The 13540-nt window shown below is 40.5% G+C and overlaps 2 protein-coding genes across 2 annotated transcripts; both read right to left on the bottom strand.

Annotated features, from left to right (window-relative positions):
- Window positions 1–750: 750 nt before the first annotated feature.
- LOC108409391 (olfactory receptor 8S1-like) lies at window positions 751–1689 on the bottom strand. The gene has a single exon (XM_037003548.2). The coding sequence runs from the start codon at window positions 1687–1689 to the stop codon at window positions 751–753; it is 939 nt and encodes a 312-aa protein (XP_036859443.2).
- A 10586-nt stretch (window positions 1690–12275) lies between these two features.
- Window positions 12276–13199, bottom strand: LOC108395193 (olfactory receptor 8S1-like). Its single transcript, XM_037003515.2, has one exon. The coding sequence runs from the start codon at window positions 13197–13199 to the stop codon at window positions 12276–12278; it is 924 nt and encodes a 307-aa protein (XP_036859410.2).
- Window positions 13200–13540: the final 341 nt, after the last annotated feature.

Genomic DNA, 13540 nt, shown 5'->3' with positions numbered 1-13540 from the left:
TGTATTGATAAATGTAACCTCTTTTCAGCATGTATCCTCTGGTCTAGGAAAGTATTTAAGCTTTTCCAAATGTAGGGGCTTTGGAGCATATCACCAAAACTCCTCCCAGGTAAGTTCACTGGCCGTAACCCTCAGTAAGACTACGAATAAACTCTATCTTTCTTACATATAAGAGTTGTGCTGATTTCAGTCGACAGTAGATTTTTCTTTCCACAACCAAAATTTAAATTTCATATCTCACCCGTATCTTACTGTATTGGGGAGAAATTATGTAGTTCTGTTAAGTAACTTGGGTGACGGTATTTGTCTGTGGCTATTTACTAGAACTGCAATTCCTCCAATCTGATTTTCTCATGAAGCATGTGGCTGAATATTGATTAATGTTAATCATTTTTTATGAAATACAGGCAGACTTTCTGAAGCTTTTATTATTAAAGTGGTCAGGTAGTCATTTTTGTGAATTTTCTTCTATGTCTTTGAGAAACCTCTGTGTATCTCACCTTTTCACCATGATTTTTTTGTTATCTCATCAATGTACTTACTGAGGAATGTCTCCACATTCTTTTCCAATCAACAGAATGGAGGTCAAAAATAAATACCTCGACATTTATGGAAGCAAGAACAAAGACTGGGGTGCACAGGGAAGCCCGGGATCTTTCGTGCACCCTACTTGACACTATGGAGTGGGAGGGGGAGTGAACATAAGAGGAAATTTAATCTTGCAATTTTATTGAGTAAATGCATCTTAGTTCACCACCTAAGGTATTGCAAATATTTCTCCAATGATCTTCTCACAGCTGCCTTCACCTCTGTGTTCTTTAGGCTGTAGATGAGGGGATTCAGCATGGGTGTGATCACACTGTACTGCAGAGAAGAGAGCAAATCCAGGGAGGAACCAGAGGGAGGCATGAGGTAGCGGATCAAACCCGAGCCAAAGAACAGGATCACTGCCATGAGGTGGGAGGAGCAGGTGGAGAAGGCCTTGCTCCTGCCTGTGGTGGAGCTCATGCTCAGGGTGTTGTGTATTATACGGGCATAGGAAAAGAAGATTGGGAGGAAGTTTCCAAGCCCAAGTAGTACAGTAGAGAAGGACAAGATGCTGACATTCATAGACACATCAGAGCAAGACAGAGGGAAGAGGGAGGGCAGCTCACAGGTGTAGTGGTGGATGATATGGCCATCACAGAAGTCCAGGTCAACACCCAAGAGCACTATGACAAGTGCATTGAGAGAGGCCAGGCTCCAGGAGCCCCACACCAGCCTCACACAGAGCTGGTTGCTCATCACCTGGCCGTAGAGCAGAGGGTGGCAGATGGCGGCATAGCGGTCATAGGCCATCACTGAGAGCAGGCAGGCTTCATTTCCTGCAGTAAGAAACACAAAGAAGACCTGGGCCAGGCAGCCCTCCACTGAGATGGTTTTCTTCTCCGACAGCAGGTCCTTCAGCAGCTTTGGCACAGTGACAGAGGAGAAGCAGAGGTCCAGGAATGACAGATTGCTCAGGAAGAAGTACATGGGCGTGTGGAGGCGGGAATCGGCCCTGATCAGCAGCAGCAGCGTCAGGTTCCCCATCAAGGTCAGGAGGTAAATCCCCAGGAAGAGCACAAATAGCAGGGGCTGGACGTGGCGGTCGTCAGACAGCCCCGTGAGAACAAACTCGGAGTTGGTGGTGTGGTTCCTCAAGGCCATTCGTGAGGATGCTTCCCTGGAATAAGATAGAAACAGGATGAGATCACCTGTCTCCTTCAGAGCATCACCCATCTTCTCACACATCCCCCGCCCTGTCTGGAGGCTGTGCTGAGACACTCCAAGTCACTCTCACTGAATCTGAGGAAGATGTTTTATTATGGTTTATCAGTTGCTATCTTGGATTACAGTCTTCACATGCTTATGGATTCCCATTCCTGTTCTACAGGAATGTAACTGGGAAAATAAATTCATCTGGCTCACCTATACATTCATGGTAGTTCATTTTCATCTGGATTTTACTATAGTTTATTCTTATAGTCATTTGGTTTTAGGAAACATTATAACACATATTTGCAGCACATTCTCTTTCCTCTCCCTGGTTTCCAATCATTACTCTTTTTGTTTATAATCATCCAATGGCCTCTAACTTTCTAAACAGCCCAGTAAATTTTAATAGGACTTGTTTTGTTTTCAGAGTAGTTTTTTTTATCAGTGTCTACATCTCTCACACTGATTTTATATACAATTTTGTATGTGATTTCATGGCAGGCAATCTTATATGTGCTTTACTCTTGAGAAATCCAGTATTCAGGGAGATTTTGTAATGCCGTGTAGACAACCAGTAGAAACCCAGGAAATAAACTCTACAGCTTTTTCTAAATCAGTGCCCAGATCCATTGGTGCATAGACCACTTTTCCTACCCGACATCCAGAGTTCTTCCTTGTCTGCACACGACCTACCTTTCAACCAAACTGGCCACTTTTGGTACCAGAAAGGTCTGTTTGTTTCTTTATCTATGCTTATAAGATTCTCCACTCAGAAGTTCTCCACTTTAATCTATGGATCTGAAATCGCACGAGCCCCCTGACCCACCTCAGCTCCCACGTTCTTTGTCCTGACTGCCCCTCCTCTAACCCACAGCCTCTGTTCAATCCCTGGGCTTCTGTTCTCAGGTAGCATATGTCATAGTCTGAATTATGGTTTTTTTCCTCATCAATATTAAGTGTGTATTTCTGTTTTTCCCTCCAGACTGTAAGCTCATTGGGAACAGAGACCACATCTTAACAGTAGCAACATCTTAAAAGTAGTTAAGATCACATGTAGTCAGCCAGTGTTGTATATGAAGTTTCCTGAGGGGCATGGATATTTAAGATGACTTAGCGGTGTTCTGTTTTTGTTTAGCAGTTCACAATTGGACCCTAGGTGAGTTCTGAACTCACAAAAGTTTTAATACTCCTTTATCACAGAATACCTCTTTGTGGTCCTTCAGGCCTGACCAGCAAAATATGACCCCAGGCTAACTCATCAAGAAAAACTTAAGTTCTGATCCCATTAATAAACTCATCAGCCAAAGCTTAGGCCCATCTTAGACCCCAGTGTTAGTTACCTGTGTTCCGGGGTAAAAAGACAAATGCCCACCTTTGTGTACCTGCAGGATGTTGGCTTACATCCAGTGACAATGGAGCAGAAACAGCTGGAGAAATTAAGTATGAGGTTCCTGCATAAACAAATTTGTAAATACTTTTGAAAGAAAACATTACACATGGAGTGTACACAAGCAAGTGAAACAATAAATTGGACTTATTCTTACAAAATTTAGATGTTTTCATGTATTTTAATTACATGGATATTTTATGATATATGTTGCTTCCTCTCTCCACTGTCACTCGCAAGGAGACCTGACCACCTTTTTCAGGGCAGCTGTGGGTCTCAGGTTAAGTGAGACTATTTCTGTAATCTCATATTTCTGAGTGTAGTTTTCCTAGAGGATCTTTTTTTCTCTGTGGTCCTACATTCACATTTTGGGTGCCTGAGGGAGCAATTTACTGTGATTTACAGAGAAAGGACCCTCCCTCCCCATCGTAAACATCACTTTAAACTGAGGGGACAGACTTTTTAGAATGAAAAATGGTAAAGCCTTGTAATTCATTTAGGTGACCTTGCCAGGAAAATGAATCTCAGCTCTCATCCCTACTTGGAACATAAGTCATTGGCTTCATTTCTTCCTGACGTGTGAGAGTCTGATGTCAGATTTTCACATGAGTGAGACCAGGGAATACAAATGAATGAAGTGGTAGTTGAGCTCAGCAAAGGATAAAAGATGTGATAGGAGGATTCAGAAGTGTCCTAGAAAAGTCTTGCCCATACTCTTTGTTAAAAGCTATGCTTGGAATAAATAAATGAATAAACAAATAAAGTGTGTCATAGGTCAGCCTTCAAGGTGGCTTGAGGGATCCTGGAACAACATTCAGACCCTGGACTCATGGGTGCAGGATCTGAACTGGTGAGAAGGATACCAGTGCTGGCAAAGGAGCGAACCAGCACCAACCTGATCCAACTGAATTATTACCAAATCTGTTCCGTCCTGTACTCCCTCATATAATATTCGCTTAGTAGTGGCTATCTGCAGGTAGTTTAAATAACATGAAATATTTACTTCAGTTTCTTATTGGAGTTGTGGGCAGGTAGGGGAGTGAGTTGCTTCAACGGCCCAATATTGATCTCCAAAGTCTTCTTTTCATTCCAGCTGTCAGTTTTCTGATAAGTTTTGGGATCCCAAAGCATGAGATGATATAAGATCAGGCTATACGATGTGCTTGTCCTTAGGGTTATACAGGCAGGAAGAGGGGCCATTCTGAGAAAACATCCCAGGCAGCTGGGGTTAATGGAACATTTGGAGGAGCCTATTTCTGGGCCCCATCCTGGCAGGAGATGACATGCAGGGAATGGGAAGATTTCATCTCCAGATCAGGGGACAGGGAGGATAGAGTGGGAGCCTGAGGCTTGGCAATAAATGGAATGAATGATGAAGTGGCAAAGGTTGGGGAATGGAGAAGATGGCCAGCTGATGAGAACATAAATGCAGATCATTCTATGAAGAAAATAAGGGAATAGAAAGGAATCAGGGAAGCCATTACCATGTTTTCGATTTTTCTGGAGGGGTCACTTTTGAGTTCTCTTTCTCATCATGGGTTGAAACATCATGCTAGAGTCTCCCAGTTAAGAGAGCATGTGTCACAGGAGTCTGAAGCTCAGTGTACCAGGAGGCATTTTCTCTTTGTTAGTAGATGTTAGAGTGGTGTCATTCTGCACTGCACATCACTATATGGAAAGACAAGACAATTTCTCTAAAGAAGCTGAAATACAGGCAAATAATTTAAAAACCTCTCACGTGTTCTCAGGTGCAGCAACGTGCCTTCTCTGCATTTATTTCTTCTGTGATTCTGAAGACTCTTCTAAGAGTGTCGCTTAAAGAAAGAACGCTGTACCAGAACCAATCAGGAGGCCATCTGCTCTTAAGCAGCAATTAGCTGGGTGGGGTGTCCAGGGAAAGCTGAGCCATTGCCCTGTATCCCTAAAGTCCCAGCCCGAAGTCAAGTTCTGGATTCACTAACCACACAATTTCCAGTTAACCAGAAAGTTAAACTTCCTGGCACAGGGGTTTCTCTCCAGAGTAGCATTTCAAGTTTCTGAATTAAAGCAATTATTTAAAACCTAGAAGAACTCCTATTAAGTTTGTATAGGATAAAAAAAGAATAAGAAAGGGAGTTAAGAAATATAATCTGCTGGAAAAGGTACATTTTCCTGATGGCTCCTTGGGGCTAAAAATGTCCTTTAGAAGTTCACAAGGGAGCTGAGGTGTGCCCAATTATTAACTCAAGGTCACATTTAAAAAAAATTAAAATTAATAATTTTAATTGAAATATATTTGACATATGACATTGTATAAATTTAAGGTGTTTAATATGTTGTCTTGATATATTATACATATTATAATATGATTGCAATTGTAGCTATAGTTAGTACTTCTATCATACATAATGATTTCTTTTTTGTGGTAAGAATGGTTAAGATCTGGTCTCTTAGCAAGTTTGATGATTATAATACAATATTGTTATCTATATTCACTATACTGTGCATTAGATCTCCAGGAATTATTTTTCAACTAAGTGCAAATTTGTACCTTTAAACAACACCTCTCCATTCTCACAAACCCCAGCCCCTGGTTACCACTATTTCACTCTCTGCATTTCTCTGCACTAATAATGAAACATCTGAAAAAGAAATAAAAAAACCTACCCCATTCATTATAGCAACAAAAACAACAAATACCTAGGAACAAATTCAACCAAGGAAATGAAAGATCTCTACAATGAAAACTATAAGATGTTGAAAGAAATCAAAGAAGAGCCAAACAAATTGGAAGACATCCTACATTCATGTCTTGGAAGAATTAATATATTAAAATGTTCATACTACTCAAAGCCATCTACAGATTCAATGGAACCTCTTTTTAAATTCCAATGTCATTCTTTACAGCAATAGAAAAAATATCCTAAAATTTGTACGGAATCACAGAGGACCCCAAATAGCCTAAGCAATCCTGAGGAAGAACAGAGCCAGGGACATCATCCTTCCTGATTTCAAACCATACTGCAAATCTATAATAATTAAACCAGTGTGGAACTGGCATAAAAATAGATAACACAGACCAATGTAACAAAATAGAGAGCCCATATTTAATCCCTGCACATACGGTCAACTGAACTTGGCCCTGGGAGCCAAGAGCCCCCAATGGAGAAAGGATGGTCTCTGCAACAAAACTGGATGAATACATGCAGAACAATGTGACTGCACCCCCATCTTATGTCACTCACAAAAAATTATTTTGAAATGGAAAAAACACTTTAATATAAGAAGTGATACCATAAAACTCCTAGAAGAAAATGGAGGAAAGAAGCTCCTTGACATTGGTCTTGATAATGATTTTAGGATTTGACACCTCAAGCGCAAACAACAAAAGCAAAAATCAATAAATGGGGCTACATCAAATTTAAAAGCATCTGCACAGCAGAAGAAACAAATGACAACAAATGACAAAATGCAAAGGCAATCAACAGAATGGGAGAAAATTATTGTTAAACATATATCAGATAGGGGTTAAAATCCAAAATATGTAAAGAACTCATACAACTCAGTAGCAAAAATACCAAACAGTCTGACTAAAAAATGGGCACAGGATTTGAATGGACATTTGTCCAAAGAAGACATCCAAATGACCAACAAGTACATGAATAGATGTTCAACATCACTATGTTCAACCACAGTGAGGGATCACCTCACTGCTGTTAGAATGGCTTTCAAGAAGACAAAAGATAGCAAAGTGTGGGTGAGGATGTGGAGACAAGGGAACCCTTGTACACTGTTGGTGGTAATGTAAATTGGTGCAGCCACAATGGGAAACAGTATGCAGGTCCCTTGAAAAAATAAAATCAGAACTACCATATGATCCAGCAATCCCATTACTGGGTATACACCCACAGGAAATAAAGACAGGATCTCAAAGAGATATATTTGCACTCCCATATTTATTGTGGCATTATTCACAATAGGCAAAGAATGGAAATAACCTACATTCTTGTTAAGGGGTGAATGGATAAAGTTGATGTGATACATATATTCTATCTTATATATATTTTATTATGTATATATATAAAAAAATATTATTCTGCCATGAGTAGAAGGAAATCCTGCCATTGTGACTACATGGATGGACCTTGAGGACATCTTATTAAGTGATACTAAATTGCATATATAATTTGATAACAAATATTGATTATTCCAACCACTTGAGGTCTGGGTCTAATCCAATACATCAGAGTTATAGTGGAAAAGCCCGGTGCTTTGTAAAAGCCACTGAATTCTGTGCCCACAATCACTGGTATTGTACATAGGAAGACACAGATCAGAGGTGGGACCGTGATCTCCTGCTCCATTTCCTTCCCTTCCCACACTCAGCATTTACCACAAAACTTGGCACCTTTCTCTAAACGCACTCCATTTCCTGTCAGGTCACTCCTGACGGAGCCGGTGGGTGGCTTGAAGGCTGTAGCCTGCACATCTCTCATTAACTTCATTCTTTGATAGAAAATTCGTTGTTTTCTCATGAAATACTCCATAAACTCACCACTTAGCAACCAGTGTGTCACCCCAAAATACCTTCCTTATGGAAATTTCACATTCTCCACCATCAGACAGGATTTTGGGGAGGCCAGGAAGGGGAGCACTTCTAAGGTAATCGGCCCCAGGACATTGTTGCCTGGGGGCTGGACTTGGGCTTTCATTTTTTCGAAAGAGGACCAGTGAACAGTGTTTTAACTTGTTTTAAAGGTCTTACCGTATATGTTAAAGGGTGACTGAAGATGATTGTTGAATTAGAAAGCATTATTCTGTACTTTATGGCCAGAATTTAAGAGTTTGTCCCCAAGTGTTACTGGAAGAAGTGCCAACACTATTAACTTGGTTAATTCATTGCACTGGGATGTAAAAAAAGTCTATTTTCTTGTTGACTCCCAGAATGGCTATTTATGTCATTTATGTATAATTTCAGGCTTTCTTCAGGTCACAGGGCAGAAAGGGGTTAAGTTTTAATACCCTGATAAATCCCTCTATTAACATGCTTCACCTTGGCCCCTCCTCAGGTACCCGGGGCAAGGCGTTCCTTCAGGAGGCAGCACAGACTCACCTCAGGCTGCACAAAATGCAGGGGCCTCGCAGGCGAGCGAGGAGCAGTCAGGGAGCAGGGAACACAGGGGTCCCTGGATACCGCCTGCCTCCAAAGAGTATGGTGGGTGAAGGAATCTGCACGTAGTCTGCCAGGCCAAACTCGTCCTTAGCCCTCCATCCCCTCTTTCAGTAGCAGGAAAGCCTACCAGGCCCTCTCCTCTGCTTTACATTCCTTGGTGTACATTCCAGTTGCCTCATTTTCCTTGTTGATGGAGGAAACCTTTACCATCTTACTATGCTTATTCACTTTCTTAAATACTTTATTTGTTTGTGCTCAATGTTGGACTGAATGTTCCCTGGGATTTTTATACATTTATCGTTCTCACACTTCATTTCATAGTGTAGCAGCTGTTGATGGAACCTATCCAACAAATGCTCACAGGCCCAGCTTCACAATGTCAGTCTCTGGACTGCTTTCCTGAGGCCTCTGTTACTGTTGCCCACCTTGTTCCCGCGTCACAGCCGCACAGCTCTTACCCGCGGTAGACTGGGGTGAGATACGGGCAGAGGGGGACGCACTGGCATGTGCGACATCTTTAGCAATTGAGAGATGTGGGCACAATGGCAATTAAAAGAAGTGTGCCTCTGGTTTGCCATTGTGAAATGTAGTTGGTGTGCTAAGGGACAGAAACAACAGGCTTGGGTCAGAAAATTACTAGCCTAGGGTGTGGTGTGAGAGCCAGAAGGCCTTTATGAGAATTTAGGAGAAGACAGTTCTCCTGTAACCAAAAGGTAGACTGGGCTTAAAATAGGGCCTGGGACCTGATTATTAGAGCAGTTGAATTCAAAAGGAGGCTTAATTCACAGTTCAGCAAATATACCATATTTAGAGTCTTAATAGGAAAGGAGTGAGACCACGAGACTTGGGATTTGTACATCTGGGTGGATACGCTTCAGTTCCCGAATCCTTGAATCATCAGGGCCCACAGAATGGGCCTACCAACCCTGGTGAGAGTATAGCAGTTTTTCCCTCTTTTTGATGCCATGCAGAAGCCTCTCACTGGAGGCAGCTGTCCAGTGAAGTGTCCCTCACCCTCCCTTACCTGCCCCAGTGGTGTCTAGACCAGTAGCTGGGGTCAGTCTCAGCACAGTTGGTCAGGGGAAGTGCTGCCTACTTTGGGAGCATGGGGATTATTTACCATGCCAGCTGTACCACATGGATAATACATACCCATGGGAACTGGGAAAACCTGCCTGGGAATGGATCTTTCAGTTAAGTTTTCCTGTATATTGAAACAAAATATGCAAGTCAAGTGTGTAAGGTGCCTTCATCTTAAAGGTAGTGCTCAATGGATTTTTTCCAATATGTACGCATGTGTACCCACCACGCAGATCAGGATGCAGAAACGTTCATCAGCTTAGAATATTCCCTCGTGCTTCTTTCTTGTAAACCCATTTCCCATTGGCAGCAACTATCCTCACATCACTCATTAATTTTTTTGTCTTGAACTTTATATAAATGAAATCATATTAAATGTGTCTGGCTTCTGTTATCTGTAGCTTGTTTTTATTGCACTATAATATTATGTTGTATGAATGAACTACAATTTATTATCCATCCTCCAGTTGATGGACATTTAGGTCATTTGCAGTTTTCAGGCTGTACTCATTAGCAATATGGGAATGTCTTTGCTGGATATACACATGATTGCTCTTGGGTGTACGCCTAGGAGTGTAACTCTTGGGCCTTAGAGTATTTGGTTGTATGGTTTTGATTTAACAGATACTGCCAGGCAGTTTTCTGAAGTGGCTGAACAAGAGTATATTGAGTCCAATGCTCCCTCTCCTCGTCAAGATTTAATACTTTCGGTATTTTCCATTTAGAGTGATTCCATTTTTATACAGTTCAGGAGCAAGCAAAATTAGTATGTCCCTGTCATTTCTCTTTAGTTGTTGAAGAACGTCATGTCCAGAGTAGCAGCAGCAGGGACACAAAAATCAGTAGAGATGGCACAGCCACTGGGTGGAACGAGCCTGAATGCTTGGTGATTCTGTTGAGCTACTGAACCAATGCCGAGACGCTCTATCTCCAGACCTCTTATTAAATCAATGATAAGTATTTTTGTGGTTTATGTTACTGTCAATCACATTTTGGTTGCTTGAAGATGAAAGCATGCCTAATGATTACATTCCCCACTGACTCAGGCACCTTTAATGTCAATTAATTCAGTTTTGTTGCTTTGTTCCTATGGGCGGTGAGTGTTTTTTAAGTTTAATCTGAGGTTTTTATATTGATTTTCCATAGCATATGGATTTTTTCTACAAGATACATATTTTTGTTTAGCTATTGTTGTTGGTATATTGAAAACTGCTGATTGTAGGAATATTTAAAAACTTTTTCCTTACTAAACTCTCTTGGAAGACATATAACTTCTCACTTCTAGCAGGGATTTCTTAGATTTTTAAGTAGATAATCATTACAACCTTCAAATATTTGTAGATCCTTCCCTTCCAAATTTAAATATCATATTTTAATCTCACCTCACTGCATTGGGGGGAAATTGTATCATCTTGTTAAGTAATATGAGTAATAGTGTTATTTTCCTTAGTTTAACTATAATTCCTCCAGCCTGATATTAAATCATGAAATATTTGGCTGACATTATTAACATTAAATCTGTTTTACTTAAAGAAAGAATCATTAAAAATTTTTATTAAATATTTGAGATCAAGATATTTTTAAAATTTTTTATTAAATATTTGAGATCAAGATACTTGTCGACTTTTATGTTTATGCCTATTAAGAAGTTTTTAGGGTACACATGATTATTCTCATTTTAACCTATTAATTTGAGGATCAAACTAATAATAATGTTTACTTAATCATGGATTATTATTTAGATTATTATTCTTTCAGTATACTTTTGGACACAATGGATTAATATTTTCTCAGAATTGTTGTCTATCATCAGAGGATAATTTTTCAGATTTTGAATCAGAGTTACTTTAGCTGAGGAAATACATTGATAATTTTCCATATTATTCTGTACTCTAAAACAAGCATATGATATTAAAGTAAGAGTCAGCTGAAAAACTACCAGTGCTTGTTGCCCTTTTGGGCTAATTCTTTGGTTTTGGGGGTGACAGTTCTTATTTACCATATAATGGCTCAGTTTTCTTATTATTGAGTTACATATTCTTTAAACTGAAACAAAATCCTACTTTCTAAATTTATTGAGATGAATCTTAGTATTTCCTTATAATTTTCATTCTTTACATCAGAGTTATATTATCAGTTTATTTCTTTTTTTCTAAATATATTTTACATATCTATACTGTATAGAACTTTTTGAATAACCAGACACTGGCTTTATTTCTTAATTCTGTTTTCTGTTTTCTAATTAATTGCTCTGCGCTTTTAGTTCCTTTATCCTCCTTATTTTTGTTAGGTCTGCTACCTTTCTAATACTTTGATTTAAGCATTCAGAAACTTAAACTTTTTCTTGTTTATTAATCTATTCATTTAAGAATTGATTTTGTTTCTACTAATGGCTGCACTGGTAATGTTTTATAACTTGATTATATAGTGTTCTTGTGTTCATAATATGTTATGTAGAGTTTTAATTTTTCTTTGTTGACATAGGATTTTTTTAGTAAATTTTGATGTAAAAAAAATGTACAAGTAGTTTGAATTTGAAAAACTTAACTTCCACTTAACAAATTCTTCCCTTGTTTACAGTCCTTTTTGCAAGTCCTCATAGTCAGGTGCTGAATCTTCTGAGATGATCCTTGTATCATTTCACCATAATTATTATGGTGTCTTATCAATTCACTTGATGGAAGATTGTCCTTACATTCTTTTCCAACCAACAGAGCATAGACTTTCCATGTAGAGTGCCCAAATCAAGAGCTACTACCTTCGAATAACAGAATTGGGTGTGTAGTCATTCTAGGAAATTTCTCTTCCAAATGATCTGACACTGCAGTTGGAAGAGGTAGGGACAAAAGAGGAAACATGAAAGAACACAATCTTTGCTATTTTGCCTATAAATTGTGTCTTTGTTCACCACCTACAGATTTATAGATATTCTCCCAGTGTCCTTTTCACAGCTGCCTTTACCTCCACATTCTTTAGGCTGTAGATGAGGGGATTCAAAATGGGTGTGACAGCACTGTACTGTACAGAGAGAAGTAAATCCAAAGAGGACCCAGAGGGAGGCATGAGATAACAAAGAAAACCCGAGCCAAAGAACAGGATCACAGCAACGAGGTGGGACGAGCAGGTGGAGAAGGCCTTGCTTCTGCCTGTGGTGGAGCTGATGCTCAGGATGGTGGCGATAATACGGGCGTAGGAGAAGAAGATGGGGAGGAAGGTTCCAAGCCCATGCAATAAGCTGGAGCAGAGCAGGATAATATTAGTGATGGAGATATCAGAGCAAGACAGGGGGAAAAGAGCAGGCAGCTCACAGGTATAATGGTGGATGATATGGCCATCACAGAAGTCCAGGTCAACACCCAAGAGCACTATGACAAGTGCATTGAGAGAGGCCAGGCCCCAGGAGCCCCACACCAGCCTCACACAGAGCTGGTTGCTCATCACCTGGCCGTAGAGCAGAGGGTGGCAGATGGCGGCATAGCGGTCATAGGCCATCACTGAGAGCAGGCAGGCTTCAGTCCCTGAAGTGAGAAACACAAAGAAGACCTGGGCCAGGCAGCCCTCCACTGAGATGGTTTTCTTCTCCGACAGCAGGTCCTTCAGCAGCTTTGGCACAGTGACAGAGGAGAAGCAGAGGTCCAGGAATGACAGATTGCTCAGGAAGAAGTACATGGGCGTGTGGAGGCGGGAATCGGCCCTGATCAGCAGCAGCAGCGTCAGGTTCCCCATCAGGGTCAGGAGGTAAATCCCCAGGAAGAGCACAAAGAGCAGGGCTTGGACATGGGGGTCATCAGACAGCCCCGTGAGAACAAACTCGGATATGGTGCTGTGGTTCCTCAAGGCCATTTGTGAGGATGTTTCCTTGGAATAAAATACAAAGAGGGTGATGTTGCCTCATTGTTCCCACCTATAGGGTTTCACCTTGACTTATCCATCCCTCCCTGTTTAGGTGAAGTGCTTAGACATCTCACAGCTGCCCTCACTATATCTCAGTAAGTTTTTGTCCTTTCCTGTTAGTTGCCAATTTATGTCACAGTCTTCACATACTTTGGAGAATTCAATTCCTGTTTCACAGGGATTTACTGGATAAATAATGTTGCTGGCCCACTCACATACATTGTTACTCAGTTTTCACCATGTGCTCTAAAGTTCAGAAATCCTTACAGTCATATTCAAAGATGATTAGA

This window comes from Manis javanica, chromosome 10 (genome assembly GCF_040802235.1).
Source record: "Manis javanica isolate MJ-LG chromosome 10, MJ_LKY, whole genome shotgun sequence".
NCBI classification, from domain to species: domain Eukaryota; kingdom Metazoa; phylum Chordata; class Mammalia; order Pholidota; family Manidae; genus Manis; species Manis javanica.
Note: the sequence above shows the minus strand (reverse complement) of the source record. Positions and strands in the feature narration are given on the sequence as shown.